This window comes from Protopterus annectens, chromosome 3.part0 (genome assembly GCF_019279795.1).
Source record: "Protopterus annectens isolate FY-2018-M chromosome 3.part0, PAN1.0, whole genome shotgun sequence".
Classification (NCBI taxonomy): Eukaryota; Metazoa; Chordata; order Ceratodontiformes; family Protopteridae; genus Protopterus; species Protopterus annectens.
This window is the reverse complement of record NC_056731.1, coordinates 844,160,262-844,182,145: the sequence shown is the minus strand read 5'-3', so window position 1 is coordinate 844,182,145 and position 21,884 is coordinate 844,160,262. Positions and strand designations below refer to the sequence as shown.

At 36.4% G+C, this 21,884-nt stretch overlaps 1 protein-coding gene across 4 annotated transcripts in view; it reads left to right on the top strand.

The window, feature by feature from the left end:
• The window catches only part of PIGN (phosphatidylinositol glycan anchor biosynthesis class N), a 1,150,670-nt gene that overhangs the window by 707,574 nt on the left and 421,212 nt on the right, over positions 1 to 21,884 (top strand). For all 4 annotated transcript variants that reach the window (XM_044065181.1, XM_044065178.1, XM_044065179.1 and 1 more), the window contains one exon: positions 4,167 to 4,278. In XM_044065181.1, coding sequence (XP_043921116.1) covers positions 4,167 to 4,278 — 112 coding nt within the window. The remainder of the gene's footprint in view (positions 1 to 4,166; positions 4,279 to 21,884) is intronic.

Sequence of the window (21,884 nt, the reverse complement as noted above, 5' to 3'; positions counted from 1 at the left end):
TGTGTTTTGTTTTTGCATTATTTTCTCCTGCCTATTCTGCCTTGCTTATCTCTCATCTTATACATCTTTTGCAACAACTTTTGTCTCCATAGAAAGTCTTTCACTTTATTTATGTTTGCCTTGCATGTTTCTTTCTTTATCCTGTACCTCCCTGCACTGTCTTCTGAAATGTATTTATTTTGTTTTAAACTATCACATTCTTATATTTTCTTTTCTAATCTGCCCTTACCTGCTTACTACATTCAGTAATGCCTCATTGTTATAGTTTTTTTCTAATTTATTTATCATTTCTTCCAACTTTCTAACATTATCTCATTTCATAATGACGGTTCTATAAAATCTCTACTTCTTCCTTAGCACTTCAATGGTCCTTCATGCTCCCTTTCAACCTTTTAATCGCTGTCTCCACAAGTATGATATTTTTGTGATTTCTTATCACCCCTTTAATTACTGCATCTGCCTTCATCTTACCTTTCTTGCTTCATAATTTCATATTAAAATGTGCCACCCATTATATGTTCATGTCAGCCACTCATACATGCTTTCTGTTTTCTCTAGTAACTCATTTTTTGTACTTTTTTAGTGGCATATATAAATGCATACATACATAGGTATAATCCTGTAAACATTTGATTTTCTGCTTGCATCTACTATAAACACCTTCATGGACATCCAGCATTATATCACTTACTTTAAATGTCTTTTTTTATATTTTAAATATTATTTATGAAAATTCTCCCTTGCCCTCAGTCGACAGAACTTCCTGTCAGTAGATGCATTACATTTCTTTCATGTCTTCTAATTTTTTCAGTCTTACCATTTAGCAAGCATAGTATATCACAAGAAAAAGTATGATGCCTATTTTGCTATTAAAATTCTCAAATTTGCTATTATACTGTTTATATTTATTAAGCCGCGGTGGTACAGCGGTAGCGTTGTTGCCTCACAGCAAGAGGCTCTCCTGTTCGATTCTCAGCTGGAGTGCCTTCTGTGTGGAGTCTGCATGTCCTCCCCACTGTCGAGTCACCTCCAAAAGACATGCGTGAATGGGTGTGCCTTCGCTGAGGGTTGGGCATCGGGCTGGCAACCCGACACCATAAAAATCTACTCCCAATCATTAGCGGACCGGAGTTCCGCTGTGGCGACCCCTAACCGGGAAAAGCCGAAAAGACAAACAACTGTTTATATTTATTACAGACAATATATTATACACACACACTGCTTTTTTATTTTTATTTTTTCAGTCTTTATTTTTCTTATACTTTCTCTTTTAACTGTAGTAATTTCTCTTCAGTATTGAGAAACTTTTTCTCACCCTTACCTTTTCAATCTTTTCTTCTAATAACATTTCAGTCATTTTCTAATAATACATTTTGTTGTTTTCCAACTTTCTCCCCACAATGTTTTCACATTCACCTTATATATTTAACAGTAACATATTTTTCATGTATACTTTATTTCGTCATTAATTTGTCTTCATGTTCATAAACTTCATTACTTACATGTATTTACTTTTTTCTGCTTATTTTTCTCCCCTTCAAAAGTTCATCCATACCAAAAATTACTTGAATTATCAGATTTCTTGCACAGGTTTGCAGTTCAACTTGGTGTGAACCCTTTTCCAACATTGTTTACATCTTCTTTTTTCCTGGTTTTGAGTTAAATATCTGAGCTCAAAACAGCAATTACATCTTAGCTGAGTCACACAATTTTTGCTTCTCTGTATTGAATCATGTAACTCACTAAAGTCAAAGTATCTGGCTAATTTTTAAACTCAGTTGCACAAACATCACTGATTTCCATGTGACTGTGTGCCTCATGAAAAACAAACTATTGCTGTATGGTATTATATTCTTGGCTGCTGGTAGTCTTGAAAGTTCAGTCTGCCATCAAATTTATACTGCCCTCTTCTACCTTATAACTGCTTAGCCACGGTTATTGGTTTTGTTAATTCCCAGAGTCTTGTTAATCTGGTCTGAGGTTGTGTAGCTTTTGGCATGGGTGAAGTCTTGGGGCATGCAAATGGACTCCAACACAACTCAACTTAATTAACTCTGTCAAAACTGATTTTGCATCTGCTGCCGTTTCTGCTGAACATAGGTTTTCTTAGTAATATTTAGAACTTGTGTTCAACAGTTAGCATTTTCCTTTCGCATGCTGGGATTGTAATTGAAACAGTTCCCTCAATGGTCAGCTTTCTTACTTCATTATCAAATACATAAGTGAGTTGGTAAATAGCCCTTCTTACTTCCCATATTGTACGCTTATCATAGAAAGCCTCTCCCTTTGTATCAGTCTATTTATGCTGATGAAACCATGCTTTGCCATTTCCTTAGTTAGTCCTCTTGTGTAGCAGTGTAATTTGAAAAGCAAATAGGCTGTAGATTGGTTTGAGGTTGTACATAAGTATATAATATGAAGGGAACACTTCACAATGCTGAAATCCTGAAAGATCGAATTTCATATGGCCGAGACCATATGACTGAAATTTCAGAATCCCGACATTGTGAACGGAGATCTGTATACAGCACGGAATGGGATATTTCCCTTTTTCTCACTGTAGTGCGATCCCGGAATTGAAATATTTAAGTAGCGGGGTGTGAGGGGTGCTTGCTCCCCTGCAGAAACATTTAAATTGTTTTTTTTTTTTTTAAATTGGTTTCGGAATTTTGATATTCCAAAACATCGATCATATGGTCTCGATCATATGAAATTCGATGTTTCGGAATTTCGAGATTCCGAAGTGAATCCAATATGAAACAAAGAAGAAAAATTATCTTTTTTCTATCCCCACCTCTGCTTAATGTTTATACCATTTGCTTGTGGATATATATTAGTGGACATTGCTACACAGTATTGTTATCCAGATGTAGGTAAGATTGAATTTCAGCTGCCATCACTGTCTGTGAAATACATGTCAAGTCATGTTATGCATTAGTACCTTTATGTAGGATACATGTTCTACTGCAGGCGAAGCATGACATTTTCTCTTTGCACTTTCCTTCCACCTATCCATAATCTTCCTTTTGGATGATGTGCTGTCACTTCTTTCCTAAAATAAACTAGGCTTTAGACCCGGTCCTTATAAATGAATTGTGATGAAACTGGATATCAGACCCTTTGGGATATTCATTTCTATATAATGCCACACGATGCCACAGCAGACTGAGTATAAGGTTTGCATCGTTGTCAGTTTAAGGTTCCGTTAAAGTTTGTGTGGTTAATTGCAGCATCTTATATGTTAATAGTATCAAAACTGTATGAGGTTTCTACTTGTAGGACATACCCTAGTTTCTCTGTGATATAACTGTATGCTTTACAATGAGTACAGAGAGCAAATGCTAATCAAGATTCACAGAATACCTTACTAAAAGAACTCATTTTCTTGAAAATACCTTTTATTGGCAGTAGCAGTTTAGATTGAGCCAACCACTGCAGGTAGTGGGCACTACTTTTCTGAGTGTGCCAGTGCTAGGATTTGTATATGTTTGAAGTATTGCGGGTGGCTTTGACAACTAACCTTTTCATTTTTTTCTGTAAGTGTCTGAAGCTGATGTTTTATGGTTTATTGTCTACAAATCTCAGTTCGTTGACCCATAATAAAACTCTTTAAGTTAGTCTTCACAACTCATATCTTGAATATTTGCTATGTTAATATGTGGTTCCCTACCAGGTGCCTATTGTGCAGCTTTTTTACACCTTCCGTAAGCTTTTGTTCTGCTAATTTTCCTTTACTCTCTCCTTGCCCATTTGCTGTAGGAATTCTTAACCACATCTTGTCTGCCCTTTGTTTTAATGAAGTGGCTTGAGAACAAGTAGTTCTTATGCTGAATTAACCAGATGAAGCATGGATAATCACTAAGATAGCAAAGTATTACTAGTCCTCTTCTGAAAAATGTTTCTTCTACAAAGTTTTTGTGCCCTTGTTCTAGATAGGGAAGTAGTAGTCAATTTGAGGAATCTTAGTAGATAAAAAATATGGTAGTTAAGCTGATTTAAAAATATGCAGCAGTTGATTACAAAAGTGCTTGATTCATATCCAGAAATAGACTGCAATGTAATAACAAAGTCACCTGTACTAGCTGTAGCTGTAGTCATGTATTTTTTACTGCATAGTTTTAACAAACCTAATTTTATCATTTGTTTATTTTTATTTTTACTTTTAGGCTGTCAAGTGGTTTGGTGACTTTTCTTATTGCTTCCTTATGCCTCAGATTACTTAGCAAATCAAAGGACAAATCAACTGATAAGAAGTATTTTGTGGCTTTTACATATCAGGTTAGTTAATGTTTACTGTTATCCCTGCAGTACTGTAGTGTGATTCTTTTCATTGTATTCAAGAATTAATAAAGTGACAGTGTGCTTACAGGAAGCATTGAATGTGTATGTACAAGAAAATTTTGCATAATACTTGTAAGTCAGAATATTTCTCAAGAAAACCTGTATGTTGACACCACCATGTTATTTATACTCAATACAGATATCATATTATCTGAGACAGAGAGTGCATTCCTAATAACTGCTCTTGTTATGTTTAGAGATGGTAGTTAAAATGCTTCAGTACTTTGCTTTTTTTTCCCAAGGTACCTTTTGTCCCCATGCGTGCCAACCATCAAGCCCTCTCCTGTCAGACTCAGCCCATTCGTTCACAGTACAAGGGATGGACGTGTACTTTACCGGGGCAAGCGATGACCATGGTAGCCACCATACAGCTAGCCATGAGGACGGCTTGTACTTCTGCCTTCCTCTGTGAAACTGAGAACATTTCAGTAATTTAGGCCTTATCCCCTGGACAAGAGGCATAAACTACCTGCTTTACCACAAGGACAAATGGTGCCTTCTGTATGCAAGTGCAATTTCTTATGCACTTGCTAATGAAGGCTACCAAAAAGAGGTGGCACACCTCCAAGACACTCTGAGAAATGCTGCCTACATTTGGAAGGACTGTGGCAGCTTTCATCCTTGCTGCACCCTACCCTGTTTCCCAGTATGTGTATGCCCTTCCTCCCATGCCAGAGTCCCCTAGCACCCACGTCTCTTATCAAACTCTTTTCACCTGCAACTGTAGCCACTGCTCTGTTCCTTGATATATTCTGAACTGGTGTTGTATTTTACTAGTTTTTAACTGCTGCCTGGGCTTCTTGTTGATTTTGGAGGTAGACAGCCTAACAACATTAACTGCTGTTCTGGCTTCATAACATAGTTTCAGATAGTTTTAATGCAGAAGGTCATAATTTTTATTTTGATTGTAGAGTTTCCAAGCAGAGTCCCTTTGTTTCAGAAGTTTGCTAGTTTAAGGGTAAGTCGAGGCCATGCTGGCCTTTTAGTCTTTTTCACATTATCCAACAGCATTCATATTCTTTTGCCTCTCCATGCTTTACTAGATAAGACTACTTTTTCTTACTCCAAAAGTCCATAAGAGTGAGTCAAAGCAATGTAACTGTCTCTACAACTGATCCCAGTAGGACAAAAGGTATGCACCTAAATAACCAGCAAAAACTTATTGTAGATGTAAAAGCAAGCGGAAAATTTTATTACAAACGTCCAGTTTAAAAAGCAACGTACTATCAATAAATGATAAAATATAGTACTGTACCATAAATCACACATATAAAATCTATCTAACATCATAATTATAATATTTATCTATACAGGGACCTAGCCTTAAGGAGTTGTTTCAGTGGTACTTTATCATTGAGACCACTCCCCACATCGGCTCTCAATCTGATTATCCATCTAGTCTCTCAGGCTTTGGTCATATTCTCAATGTCCCCACCACGTTCATTAAGTGTTACTTTCTCTACAACTATAAATTTAAAATTGTGTGTCATACCATGTGATGTACACCAACATATTTGGCCAATGCATCGTTAAGACATCCATTCTTAATACTACATACACACTCTCTTATTCTAGCCCTAAAATGTCTTGTTAGTTTTTCTTACATAAAAAGATGAACCTCCTAACAAATAGCTGAATAAACCACATTTGAGGAACAACAGTCCACTTTAACTCTGAAGGTGAATACCCTACCTATATCAGACTGTTCAAGTAACCCAGATGATTCAGTATAAGTGCAGAAATGACACTGGTACAAGGAAGCATAGTGACTGTCCCATTTCTTGGCACATTACTACCTGCTTTAGGATACCAAAGCATACAATTAAGAGATTTTTTTATTCTTAAAAGGAAAACCTGGTTTATCACCTAGAACACTCCTAATATCTGGATTGCTGGTTAAAATAGGCCAATACTTTTTTAGCACATCAGTTATTGAGTTGACATTATTGCAAAATACATGGGAGCACATATAAAACCACTCTTACATCTAATAAAATCTGAATGACTAACTGAGTGAGAAAAATAAGGCTTTGCTATAATGGATTGCAACTCATACAAATCATGTAACTGGGTCTCAACCTCCCGGTCATTGTAACCCCTGTTCTTTAGTCTAATTTTCAAATCACCCAAGTCAGCTTTAAATTTATAATTGTCAGGATTTAACCTAGACATCTTTAGACCCTGCCCTTTCAGTATATTTCTGAAAATGTGTCCTGAATGCATGCTCCTTCTATGTGACAAGCTATTTCTGCAACACTCTTTCTTATATACAGTGGTGCTGAATGATACATTATGTTTTCTAAACATCTTGATGTCCAAAAAATTAACTTCCTCACATGATACATTCATATTGAAACTAAGAAATGAAGTACTAGTATTAAGACATTCAAAGAACAATGCTAGCTCCATGCCATCCCATAGCAGAAAAATATCATCAACAAAGCGTCTATAAAAGACGAACTGTCGCCATCTTACAGATCTCAAAAATAAATAATTTTTCCAAAAGTCCATTACTGTGTTGGCATAACTATTAGCAGCAGATGTACCCATGGCTACACCCTCTATCTGCAGATAAATCTGCTGATCAGACAAAAAACATTTTCAAGGATAATCTCCATTAGCAGACATATCAGATCTACACAGGTGTGCCCATAGGAGCTATGTTCCAATAAATACCCTTTCAACATCTCTACCCCAATCATGTTGGATATAACTGTTAACAATGAACGGACATCTAAGGTGACTAACAACAAAGTATCACTGGTTCTTTTCCACTCACTGACAAACCTATAAAGATCATTTGAAAACTGCTTGGACTCCTTCAAGATGTGCTCATTCATATCTAAAACAGGTCTTAGATGTTTCTCAACATAAATGGGTCTAAAAGGTGGATGTAAAGGATGCTTATGGATCTTGGGGAGGCCATGTATAACAGCGTTATCTACAATAAAATAATTAAAAAGGTCTAGACTATTATTCCTACTTAATAAACAATCATACAATGTATCATTTATTCTTAAAATCATTTTATCAGTCTCATCCTTTCTCACCCTTTTGTAAACATTAATATAACTCAACATATCATTAACATAAAACTCACAATCCATCACAACCACCAGGTCTCCTTTGTCTGCAGGTCTAATTACAAAAGTCTCATCCCTTTGCAAAAACCTCAAAGCATTCCATTCATCTACATTTAAGTTCATACATTTTTGCTACTCTTCTGCAAGTCTAAGTGAAAATCACCTTCACATAATTTACAAGTCTCCAAAACAGGATGGGTCACAGGTAATTTTTTTTTTTTTAAAACAGTACAATTATTGTACATTCCATAGTCCTTGAAAGTCAATTTCAACAAAACATTTGTTTGCACTATAATAACTCACTGGTGGTGTATGGTATCATAGCAGGCAGGATGCAGATAGTGGGTATGGAGCAGAGTCTTGAAATTTATGCCTACAAAACATCTCTTTATGGTAGACACATTTTCTTGATGTTGGTCATATGAACTTGTGGCAAACTACTAGATGCGTTTGTGAAAGCATATTCTGAGGTAATTGTATACAGGAAATGTCATTGCAGTCTGTCTTGATGCATTTATTTGGAGTGAGGAAGTGCTACTGAATGTTAACTGCCTTATGCAGTTTGACCTATGAGTTACATAGTAGAGCATTTTGTTTATACAAAACTTTATACATAAACAATGTAGGAGATAGATTAGAGGTATATCTGGTAGATTATCTCTAGCAGAATCTAAGCAAGAGACTCTTCAGTTTAACCTTAAATCCAAAGATAGGACAGCAATATATACCATTACTGCCCCAGTGTACCCTGTCCCTTTTTCTGAATATACTGAACTAACTCTTCCCTGTAATATGGATATTTTGATTCTAATAGTGAATAATTGTTTAAAAGCTATCTTAAAGATTGATCCTGTAGAGTTTACAACAATAACTCTTTTTCCAACACAGGAACCCAGAATATTCAGATTTTTCAAAGTTCACTCCTCGGACCTCTAGTATTCTTCATTTTCAGAAGTGACATAATTCAGGACTTTCCACAACTTGAAATAATTACACTTGCTGATGACCTCCTTTTCCTAGAATCTAACCTGTCATGCTCTCACCTGTACCAGTCCATTCCTCTGCAAATGGACTAATATTAATAAACTAATTATCATCAACATAGTCAACTCTAGTTATATGTTATTTGGCTACTCCAGCAAATGTCAGATTTCACCACACTCACTGGATAGCTTTGAAAACCAAGTTCTAGTTGTTAACAAAAATATCATGGCTTTTTATTAGAACCATTCTTAAGCTTTTTTGCCCCCCTTGGACTATACAGTTAACAAAATCATCTCCCAATACAAACTTATCTATACAGTCTTCCACCTTCTGTTTTCAAAATCATGACAGTCCATTGTTAAATGCATTTTGATTCATAAACTGGAATAGTCAGTAGTCCTCCTATCCCTGCACTGTACCACCAATACACAAACCTCCCAAGTGACAGAAAACAGTTTTGGCTAGTCCTTAGTTATACCACTATGCACTGCTCAAAAATTTCCACTGGATTCCTTTTCAAGGTGCAGCAGTATTGATGCTTGGCACTCTTATGTACAAAACCGTTATACATGGCCAATGCCCCTCCCTAAATACCCTGCTTCCAGTAAAGGACCCAACATACACATCAAAAGGTAGCCAGGCAGAAGGGATTTCTCTGGTTAGGCCTTTATTTGGTACCACTACAGAGGAAAGAACATTTTCCAAAATTGGCTGTGCTACCTGGAGCCACCTTACCACAAATGTTAGTTTTCAGAACTCAGTAGAGAAGTGCAAGATAAAAGTGAAAGATTGGAATAAGTATGCAATTATTTTCAATGAGTTCAGAGAGATTTAGTTTAAAAACAGTGTTAAAAAATGCCAGCTCTCAAATGTCCAAGCCTGATAAAATGAATTACAAATGGGAGAGAATCACCCAGAACTGGCAGGTATCTGATATCAAGGATATATAAATGCTTACAAACAGGAGAAGGTAAAGTGATTTTGAAGATAAGGGAGGAGTGGGTTAAGACATTAAGAAGACATATCTTGGATGCATTTTGAGAACGAATATGCCCTATCTCTGTTAAGGCAATCAGGTCCAAGAAATTCCATAGTTTTGCCTGTAAGTGCCTACACAAGTATTTTTCTACACCAAACAAGTTATCAGTGATATTTGGAAATGCGCGCCAGACTTTTTGGTGATAGTGGGCAGTAGGCATAGGAAATGGACTCCTATTTTCTGTGATTGAAATGTTCTCAACAACTTTCTGACAGAGCTGATAGCTCTGACCATAACATTGCAGAGGTAAAGTGGTACTAACAAAAGAGGAATATTTTCTGGGGGTCAAGAATCACAGTGAGGTTGGTGAAAGTCTGGAAATGTTAACCTGGATAATTACAGTGGTGCACAAAAAAAAGCAATAACCTGGAAATGAAAAAAATAGAAAAAGTCTGAACACTGGGGAGGTAACGAAAACGATACAAAATATTTAGAAAGAAGAAGAAAATAAATGAGTAAAGGGCAAGAAACGGTTCTGTGCTAGTTGGGACAGATAGGTATACCTGCAGGAACATAAGGGGGGCCGGAAGTCATTGCAGGGATCAGTATTGGAGAACAGTAATTTCTGCTAGAGCTGTATAAATTGTAAATACTATAAATAAGGATGGGAGTAATTTATGTATAAATGGTTCATGTGATAAATGCTATAAAAGAAAGATGGGAATTTTACTATTAATTTTGATGACTTTGTTTTTGGAAAACTCTGGTGTTAAAAGTTTAAGAAAGATATTGTACGTTTAATCAAGTTAAGTTAAGGGACAAATTATGAGCAGTAAAATGTTATATCAACATAAACTCCAGCACTGGGTAGTGACCCAAAGTTATATGGGGCAGGGGTTCTGCTGAACAGCATTGTGTGGAGAGAATTGAAAGGCTGACCAGTGGTGTCATATTGCAAGTAGTATTTGAGTTTGTGAATGGTACACATGGAATGTTTAAATTTGAATTTTTGTTGCAATAAAATTTTTCCATAATGAAAAAAAAAAGTAAAACTCAAACGGCATCTCAAACAAGAAGTAGCCTATAAATCTTCCCACGCTGGATAACCTATAGCAGTATATCAGTTATATTCTTATTATAAAGTAAACTTGTGCATGTTTATTGGACAACCCAATCAGCTTGCTTATTGTAAATTACTCTAAGGAAAGAGTTTGGAATCCATGCCATGGGGATAGTTACTTTCTGCATGGCATACTGACGTCTAATGTCTCAAGTGCTGTTTTTCCTGTATAATGCTCTTAAAAGGATTAAATTTAGTCTAAAGACTAAGGCCTGGCTCGAACTAATGAGATATAATCAGTTGGTGTATACTAGAATGGAAAGAAATGGAATATAAGAAAAAAATATATATATTTCTACATGTAGTGTACATTTGTAAATACTCTGGGTGTGTGCATGAGTGTCTAAGTCTTGAAATGAATTAAAATGAAGGTATCTACAGTAAAACACTTGGTAACTACATGAAACAGACTGAATAAGCAGACTGGTCTAGGAAGAACTAATGAGGGAGCCGAAGAAAGAGATCCTTATACAGAGAGAACTTGAGGTGTTGCTTTAACCTAAATGGAAAATCCTTTTAAAATTTTGCATGCATTCTTTACAATATTCTTGGTAATAATGAACTGCTATGTTCAAATATTGTTATCTTCCTTGCTTTGATCTCACTAAATTTCTTTGTGTAGGCTATCTGGAGATGCTAATTGTAGACTCGTTAAGAGTCTATTTCAATTATTATGAGAATCAGCACTTTATTTCTTATGCATTTTAAGTGCAAACTTGCCTTTTAGAGTAAGTAGAACACATGACCTTAATATTTTAACTTAGAATTGTTTGACAATTGCCAGCAGGTCTGAACATATTTGCAGCATCTTTACACTTAACTAAACTGCAACAACTGTAAGTTATATGATTGTCCTTCACTCTGCATTGGGGGGAGGAAGTGGAAGTTTACCCTTTTACAAAAACAGTTTATTTTTTTCATTAGGTTGTGCTCCTCAATTGGAATGGGTGAGTGCAGTCATTGTAGAGATGTGATTTGATGAAAAATAGGTGGTTTACTTTTTGCATGCTGTTTGTAGTCCTATTAGACATATACTGTCATGACATTGTATTGCAATTTAGCAATAATCCATGATCGAATGTGGGTATCTCAGTTTTAGAATGGTTTGATAATGAGGGCAAAGCTCGAGTGATTAAACAATGTCAACCATGGGGAAATCCTGAGATACCCACACTCACTCATGGATTACTGCTGTTATACAGTTACATTATTTAAAAATGTTATTGCTTATCTTTTTTAAATAATGAGTTCGTGTAAATGGACTTTAATACTCCTCCTCTGTTGCTCCATTGTAGATGTATGAAATATCCACTGAGCATGCATTTAGCATACATGTGCTGATGTTTGTGGAGTAGATATTTATTGTAGCTGTTAGTGTTAGGGGGGGAAAGATTAATTAGTGGTAGGGTACCATATGTTTGCAGTTGCTTTCACTTATGACGTCTCTACACATTATTCTTTTTTAAGAGATTAGTATGCCAGTACAGGACTTTGCTGCCCTGACTGGTTTGTCAGATAGCACTCTGTAGCAGCATACTTAACAAATTTATTAATTGTTTAAATTTTAATCTGAGTTAAAACACAATGGACGAAACTCTTCAGTAAAGAGCAAATATTACAAAAGAACTCATTACAATAGTACTAGGAAAACAGTTTTGATTTTCCTAGAACTCTTATACCCAGTTCTTTTACAAAATTTACAGTGCTTTATGTAGAATAAAATCACTTTGCAAGTAATGTAAACAATTCTCTCTTTTAACACTTCAGCCATTCTAGCTGTAGTGCATGTTGGACTTTATAACATTCTCTCACAATTGTTTTATATGTGCTATTCTTAATTGTTGAATGTGTTATATTTTGTTTTGTTGTATTTTGTTTTGTTGTTCCTCTAGTGCTTGGATCGTGGTTGGAAATGGTCTTTTGACCAGGCCATTTATTTTGTTACCAAATTGCTAATAAATAAATATACAACTAAATAAATACATAAAATATCACGGGCACCCTAAGCGCAAATCTAATTCATTGCATGATCAATATGTTTGCACTATTAGAAGAAAATTAGGAAAATACATTCCAAGGTTCAAGAAAATAGTCAAGAATAGTTAATGAAAGTGGCAGCACTTTTTTGGACATGCTTGATATGCCAAATGAGGGCGATGGTCATGAGGAAATATGTAAGATGGAGAAGGAAGGAGCACAATGTAAATGACACTGTTACAATATTCATCTACTAAAAGTACAGTGATAATAGCGTGAATGTCCAGAGAGATGAATACAGGTGTGACACTAAAAAATATTTAAACTCTTTGTGATAAGTATGTATCAAAGGAAAACCCACTACCTGAAATGACATAAAGGTCTGCGAGTACAAATTAAAGAACCCAAAGATGGAATATTCCAATTGTTGAAGATCCTGAAATTAGGAGAAAAGACATCTAGTTTTCCAAAGTCATCATAATGGAAAGTTAGTAGTATGCCTATCTTTCACACAAGTCAGGCACTTGAAAAGGGTCATAAGTTAATCAACTAACAGAACAAATCATAGATTTGCTAGGAAACCTTGCACAGATGATAGTGTTCTGGCCAGATAACCTAAAAAAGATAAAGAAGAAAAAAGCTGCTAGTAGAAAAGATAAAAGCAAAGTAGTATTGAAAATTGACACATCGGGTTGACTTATCCAAACACTGTAGAAAGCTGATAATGTGTATGGTGCAACATAAACTCTAGACTTCTTAAATTTATAGTCCATAAGTATACATTGTGTCAAAGTATAATACTTTGGAAAATATATTCTCCATTGTAAGAAAGGGTTCAAAAGCAAGTAGCCGTATCTTTGGATATTATAATACGTACGGTTCATTTTCATTATGTGGAGATGTAGAAGTCAAGTTCTTTTGAAGAAAAATGTAATTCCTTATCAGATAGCAATTTTTCTAAGTATAGTTTCTTGGATCAGGAATGAAGACTAGTGTAGTTAAAGTGCTGGATATGTAACCTCCTTCATGGAAAGTACAGGGAAAGTTGATGGATGATTGCATATATATTCTGATGCCTCTCCCAACTATTCTGGTTGTGGCCAAAACTGTTAAATCTTTCAAGTGTATCTGAGATGTGGAAATGGGTAAAACCAGGAACCAGGTAGTATGAACAGAGACATAACTGGTTCAGCTATCATCCTGTGCCAGTCTCACAAAGTTGCACGCCTTCCCCTCAGCTCTTCAGGGAAGAACAAAAAAAAAAAACTTTTTTCTTTTAAATTGTAACAAACTGCTTGGTACAAATGTAGCAAGCAGTTGCTACAGTTTATATCCAACACAGTGCTACAGCATTCAGATTTTATTTAAAAAAGATAAATAAATATTTTTTTTTTTACTTTTAAACTATAGCAAACTTCTTTCTACAATATATCAAGCAGTTCCTACAGTTTATACTCTATACAGATCACTACAGTGCTCAGATTTTAGTAAAAAAAAAATGTTTTAAACTGTAGCAAACTGCTGCAGTTTATACCACAAATGTAGCGCAACAGTGCCCAGGTTTGACTTGACTGCAATTGCAGTACCGGCTTTTAAAAGCCAGTATGCATTAAAGAATGATTGGGATAAGTTGACTGCTCCTCTTAACACTTTGTGCCTAGTTCAGTTACCCCCTTTGCCCTGCATTAGCTATGCTTCTGGATATGAATGTCACACGATAGGCTTTAGGCTCATAGATTAGTACTAGTCTAACTGTGGGCCATTTTAAGCCTAGCCAATTACCCCATGTGAGAATCAAACCATGCAGCTTGTGTCTGGAAAGTAAACACAGTAACCATTACCCCAACTTCCCAACCCATTTTCAAATGTTAAGCTGTACAGTAACTCTGACAAAACTTTGAGGTTATTCTCCTACCTTATGTATGCAGATATGTGTAATTTATGAAATTAATGGAACAGTTTGTTTGGGGTTACTTCATTATTTTTGTCTTTTATTACAACTCCAGTGGTAATAAAAGAAAATAAATGGTTAAACAAATTGTCAGACTAATGCTAGAACTACACAGGTGGTCTTAGTTTCTTTCTATCTTAAAACAATGAAAGTGATGGAAGTTCCATAAAGTATCACACATAAATAAGCATTGGTGAACAAGAAGCCCAAGCCTGACCCAACTAGTAAGATAGTCAGCTATCTGACTCGTGCACAAACTAGATTCTTCCACACTGTTCAGTGGTATTTGCTCAGTGTCTGCTGGCTTCACTAACACCCACTGCTTGTTTGGGTTTTCCAAGGAGGACATTTGTGCTTGGGATGGCCATTTTAGTAATGAAATTGGTGGTCAAAATGGCATCTGAAGGTAACAAATTTAGGATGGCAAAAAAGGCCTTCCTTTTCCCATCCCACACACCTAGTGTGAAGATCAGGTAATACCTTTATGGGGAGATAGCTCTCCTGTACATTCCAGTAAGTTTCCAGATGCTGTCAGAATTCATTTCATTGCCAGTACTTAGTTTCCTGCATTTTAGTGTAGTAATTCTGGACTGGATTTTGGGGAAAAGAATGTCAGACACAAGACCAAGTCAGTGAGGTGATGTCTAATAACCACTGGACTTCAGACCCTCATACATTAGTGAGTGGAGGCTTCTCATTGGGATTTCACTAAGACTGTGTACATTTGTCAGGCTTGGTTGCCTTCATCATCCATCATACCTTTTCACCTGTGCTGTGGCTAAAGAGAAAATGATGTAAGGGATGCATTCTCTCCTTCTCTCTTTTTTTAAACATCTTTATTAAATCTTCATATTATAAGCTGTGACATGGGTTTAAGTTCATCAGTAGACAAGAAACTGAATATTATAAATGAGCTAAAAGAACTAGGGGTGAGAACTCTAGAACAGGGTTTGTTTTTCAAAGATTCAAAGAAACGTTATTGTCATTTAGGACCACACAATTGCAGCCAAAATAAAATGTCAGCACATGAGAGAAATGCAGTGCAAATAGCATAGATACATACATATGGTACCAGAGAATAACGTAAGAAAATAACACGTATGACATGCATGATGTAGTTCCCATTACATAAACACACACAGTACCCATTATCCAGTGATAAATAATAAATAAATACCCACCAGCAAACCCCTTCACCGTTAAGATAGAGAATAAATAGACTAGTGAATAGTAGCAGGTAGTTACCATATTGCATTTGTTAACCTGAGACGTGACTTAGTATAGGCATCATATTGCATAATAGTAATACTGACAGTAATTGCTCAGAGCAGCAGGATTAAATGAAAAAAGAGGCTTCATTGTATTGGGTATTATGGTTGGTGTCCATGTTAGTAAGTCTCACAGCTGTAGGATACAAACTGTTCCTGAATCTGGTAGTCCTACAGCAGAAGCTGCAGTACCTCATTCCAGATGCAAGTTGTGAGAACCAGTTGTGGGCTGGATGGGTCGAATCAGCTAGTATTTTGTATGTTCTCTTTGTTGTTCTTGTAAAGAAAAGCTTCTGAATAGAAGGGAGGTTTGTGCCCAAGATTTTTTCAGCCACCCTCACTACCCTTTGTAATTTCTTCTTCTCAGCTATTATGCAGTTGCCAAAAGTGGTAAGAGCATATAGTAGGAGCCTGGCCTTTTTGATCTTTCTTGGGAAGTGAAGCCTCTGTTGAGCCTTCTTGACTATATGGTTGGTATTAACAGTCCAGGAGAGGTAATCTGAGATGTGAAGGCTCAGCAACTTGGTAGTTTTGACTTTCTCTACTACCTCCCCTTTGATAGTGAGTGGTTGGTGAACTGTTGCCTTTCGCCTGAAGTCCGTAATCATGTCTTTGGTCTTATTAACATTCAGGTCCAGATTGTTCCTGTCACACTAGGCAATCAAAGTGTTCACCTCATCCCTGTAGTTTTGTTCATCTCCTCCACTAATGAGACCCACGACTGTGGTGTCATCAGCAAATTTTATAATGTGGTTTGAGTTACGTTTTGCAGTTTTGTGCAAACTACATAGAAATAAATGTTATTTGTGGGAACAGTACTTGCAAAATAATGTTCAGGGGGATTTTGGTTTCCATTTTCTAGTGATGTCTTTTTTTGGGAGTCAAAAGCATTAAACCTAGTAAGGCTTTACAATGCCTAGGCAATTTGAATCCTATATCCCAGCTGAAAAGAATCATTTCCTTAGTTACAACCATTTGTTCATCCAGCATGTCTGTCAAAGTACTCTGTAGGGATTTTTTTTAATGTGCCATCTTATTACATTCCCAGAAAACACGCTGCTATTCATTTATCTACCTGGGGAAAAAGCTCTGAAATTCATTTGAAATGTCAAGACACTCTTCTGTGAATCCTGAAATATGGAGACTGAATAGAAAAAACAGACTTGCATATACCAAGTCTGAGATTGCCATTTCTTGGAATATTCCCTTTTCTCTGTAGTATGACTATTTCAGAGTTGGTATATATAAGTGTTGGGGTGGGGTGGGTCTGCCCTCTACATCTGGGATGGGGGGTGCTTGCTCCCTGCAAAATATAAGATTACAGGACAAGCTGATGCCCAATGTTTGCTTTTCTTTTGCATTTTTTATCTTTTTTGGTGTGTCCACATTTATGTGCCGACATTTAAATAGGGACTACATAAAAGCACTTATGCAAATATTACCATATAAAAATCCTAAATCCTCTGGACTATGTTGCATATTTAAGAGCCTTAAAAATGTATTTCCATTTTTCCTTGGTAAATTGCCATTCCATTCTCTTTTCCCAATGTTTTCCAACCTCCTGCAATTGATACTTATAGTTATCATACAGTGTTTTATATGCTTTACTAATTCTGCATTTTTTGACAGCAGATTCATTTCTAGACTCATCCAAAAGTTCTACCAGAGCTGGTATTTTGCTTTGTACCTCATTAATCCCTTTCTCTTGCCTATACTCTGTTGATAATCCCTGATACGCAAGATAGTCTTAAAACCTGCAGTCAAGTCTTCTGCTTAGCCTCATCCCTCTCTATTACCTTTCCCGTGTCAGTTATTATTTCACAATACTTTAGTTCTTTAGCTAATTTCCTCCAGTAATTTCCAGCCCCCTTTTGCATACTTTCTATACCCCTACTTGCAGACTTCCCTATTTGTAAAAGCTCCTTCCTTTATTCCTGCACTGGATTAGTTATTAGAATACTTTCTGATGTTCTATAAATATAATATTCTCTATGGTTGTTATTCTTCTTAAAGATCCTGCTTTATTTCTCAAATCTCCCCTTGTTTTGTTGTCATCCTTTCCTAGTGATTTATAGCCTTCTGTCAGGGAATCATCTTCTCTGACTTAACCCTTGCCCTATTCCTCTCCCAAACAAATTCCATCAAGTCATTATTACTTATCATCCACAACGTTTCCTCTGGTTAATGTCACTTCTATGTGAGACTAAGGGAACTAAAAACATTTTCATTGTTAGTATCTTACTGTCCGTATCTGTAATCAAGAGCTTACAGCTTTACAGTTTTTGTGTTTTCTTTTGTTTATTTTCTTCCCACTTATCCAATCCATATCTACTCTTAATCCATGCACTAAAATACTTCATCTTATCATGGCGCAATAAGTGTTGGTTTTGCTGAACTAACTCGTTTTTTAAATCCTGAGAAGACTTGAAAGCATCTCAAAATGTTCCACAGTACTTAAATAATATCATATGAAAATAAATATATTTTTATGAACCAAAAACAAAAGAGAATTAACCAAACCACAGCAGGCACCAGATAAAAAATAATTCCATTTAACCATTAAACGGAATTCTTTTTTATCTGCTGCCTGCTGTGGTTTGGTTCATTCGCTTTTGCTTTTTTTTCATTATTGTTCAGTTGTTGGTTGAACCAATTATCTACACCACATTCTTGTTCTTCTGCAAATGTATTTTTATCTTGATTATCATAACATTTATCTCCAAATTTGTGAATCTCTTGTTTGGTTGTCAGTGCCTCTAAATATAAAGCAAATAATAATGGTGAAAAAGGGCAAACACAGTTTGTCAGAAAGGAACCCTCCCACCTTAATTCTTGCCTCCACCCATTTTTCATATTTCCTCTTTGTTAACCTTATTACCGACCTTTATTAAACTTATCCCAGCCTTGTGAACAGTTTCCTTCATAATCCCATTACACAAAAGTGGCACATTCATCAAATGGTCAAACTATTGCCCTAAAACAGTCTTCCAAATGTGTTAACTGGTATACCAGGCTTATGCTGAATACTGCTGATCTGCAATTTTTTTTTTGTGAATCACAGCCAGTAACAATAAAACCCTCCAAGTCAGGCTTTGGGTCTCTGCATATGACATTATTCCTTGGCTGGTAGAACTTTGCCTTGTGCTTTGACACATCCATCCTAAGGATGATTTTGTCACAAGCCAGCATAAGCCATTTCATATGTTGTTTCATAGTATCTGATGTAATAAACATTTTTTCTAATTTAGATTTTTATGCTTGGACCTCAAACCATAATATTTGTTCCTTTGGTTATCTTTAATGTTCTAGAATTGCTCATATCTCATTGATTGCCTGTGTTGAGATGGGGAAATATGTAACTATCAGGCAAACATAGAGGATGTTACCTTATGGCTCTGAATCACAAATTATATCTAAGAGACATTTTATGGGGCCACTGGGTGATGTCCTTCGTGTTTCACTGTTGCAGTCATCACACTTGGGTTATCTGCCTGCAGGTAGCCCTCAGTCGGCCCGAATACTAGAGACTTAGTATTTCAACATCGGTTGCTGTCACTTCAGGACTGATGTCAGGTCATCAGGGGTATAAAAACAGGCAGCCAACACCATTACATCAGTCTTTCTTGCCGAGGAACCCGAAGCAGAAGCAGTTCGCATGAGTGCCAGTCGGCCGCTACCTGAGTTTTCGTTTCCGAAATTGAATCATCCAGAAGTCTTCTAAAACTAAGTACCCCATTGGGGATCCTTTTTTCTTGCTCTAACCAATGTCAGAAAAAGTTAACAATTGTCTCACCTGTGGAAAGCAAATATCACACAGAGATTTTCATTCTTACTGCGTCACCTGTTTGGCCCAGACCATGACGTACCTCGCTGTCAGTTTTGTGCTTTGTTCAAAGCCCAAAATATTTGTCGTCGGGCCCTTATTGTAGCTAAGTACTTTTGTTCTCGATCTCCGTATTCCAAAATGGATTCGGTAATCCCTCCAACTACCGATCTTCTGAAAAATCATAAGGATAAAGACAGAGACAGATCGCACAGGTCCAAAACTGCCGTTAAATGCTTCCATTAAGCTAGTCGCCAGTTCACCGGTACTCAGTGAGGTGTTTTCACAGCCCCTGATGTCCACTTCGATGGATTCACAGGCCGCTACTGAGACCCGTTCGGAGTCTGGTATGCTGCGAGACTATTCTTTGACTACGGAACCTGCGGATGTCTCTACCCTGGATGGGTCTGGAGCCTCTGTGCAGGCACCGGCTTCTGAGGAAGTTCTTCGCATTACCAATATTTGACACAAACCGATGACTTCTTTCGTGTCTTCAGTTCTTCCCCTCTCCAAAGTACTAGCCTTTCAATTTGATAAATTACTTTGTCCTACCCACATTGCTTTTGACCCCACTACAGCACCGAAACAGCCCTACTACATTTCCTAGGTGCTTTTAATTAATGTAAAAACTCTAGTAATTCTGTCTCTGCCATTTTCCTGGACTTCTCAAAAGCCTTCAACATGGGCTCACATCAAGTCAATTACTCCTGCAAAGGCTAAATCTTATAGGCCTCACAACTCCCTCAACTAACTGGTTTAGCAGCTACCTAACCAGTCACGTCCACTCTGTAAAATGCAATGACTTCCACTCCATCTTCCTTCCAGTCACTACAAGGACCATCCAAGGCTCCATTGTTGGGCCAATACTTTTCACTATCTTCATTAGTAGCACGCACAAGGAATCAAAATTCACCACCATAATGCAATATGCTGATGACTCAAATTTACCTTGCTCAGCCCCAAATCTTCCCACCTTGGTGATCACACAGGAAGCTGTCAGTTTTATAGAAAACTGGCTGAATAAATCTCAATTGCTCTTACACCCCAACAAAACCAAACTAATCTTTCCCAAAAGCATAAATCAAAACATTACTGACATCAATATTATCTTCTCAAAAAAAATGAAAACATCACCAACTTAGAATTACTTGGAATTATCACTGATAAGTTAAAAAATTAATCTTTAGATTGACACTGTAAACTAGGCTGTCTTTGCTGAACAAAGCACCTGCTAACTGATCATGGTAAAAAAATACCTGCCACCTCCCTTCTCCTTCCTACCCTCCTATATGTCTCAACAATGTTCACAAATCTCAACTCTTCATCCAAACAAAAACTGGAAAGTACCTACGATTGTCTTGAACTTCCTTATCTCATTCCCCTCTCCCATCTTCTGACAGCAAACAAAATACTTCACCATCCACTTAAAAAAACTCTCACTGTCAAATCTCATCCAATTGCAGGTACCAAATAGAACCCTAAGATCCTTACAACTTAAACCGACTTAAAAAATCAAATAATTATTACAGTGACTTGCTATTCTGTTGCGATCTCCAAGGCAATGAACAAACTTCCAAACGACATCAAGCTTTTAAATAACCTAAAACACAAAAACAAGAAACAAGTACAACCCGAAAAGGGAAACCAGTAAAATACAAAAGCACTTGTGAAGCAGTGTGTCCAGTGCAAAATAAGCAATGTATTAAAAGGCCAGCTGGCCTTTTAATAAATTGCTTATTTTGCACTGGACACACTGCTTCACAAGTGCTTTTGTATTTTACTTTTATATAACCTGCAACAATACAAATCTTCCCTAAAATATCACCAGACAACTAATAACTTTAGCAAATAAACCACATCCACAGTTTGAAGTATGCAAGCCTAATGGTGTCCACAGTGGTTTCTGTACATGTGTATTAATATAGTATTTTTTATTTTACTCACAATATCTTAACATATATTTCCTTAATCTCATATGTTTTGTAAATACTGTTTGACGATTTGCTTTGAAATACTTTGCAAATACTATTTGTTGAGTGTTTCTCTTTTGAATTGTCAAAATTGTATTTCTGTCCTGTTTTGTAGCTTTTTTCTCCGGATATTTCAGTTCCTAGTTGGACTTTCCCATTTAACAAAGGCAAATAAAAAATAAATACAGTTCTATCAGGCAATGCAAATGTTACCACTGTCCTACTCATAAAATCCTAGCTAATTCTCTCAAATGCTTTTTCAGCATCATGTTCTACCAACAGTAGTTCATCATTGTTCTGTTCTGCAGAACCAAATGAATGTATAGCCATCAACTTTGGTAACACCTTTACCATTCTTTTAGTTAGTGTAGGCACAAGCACTTTATAA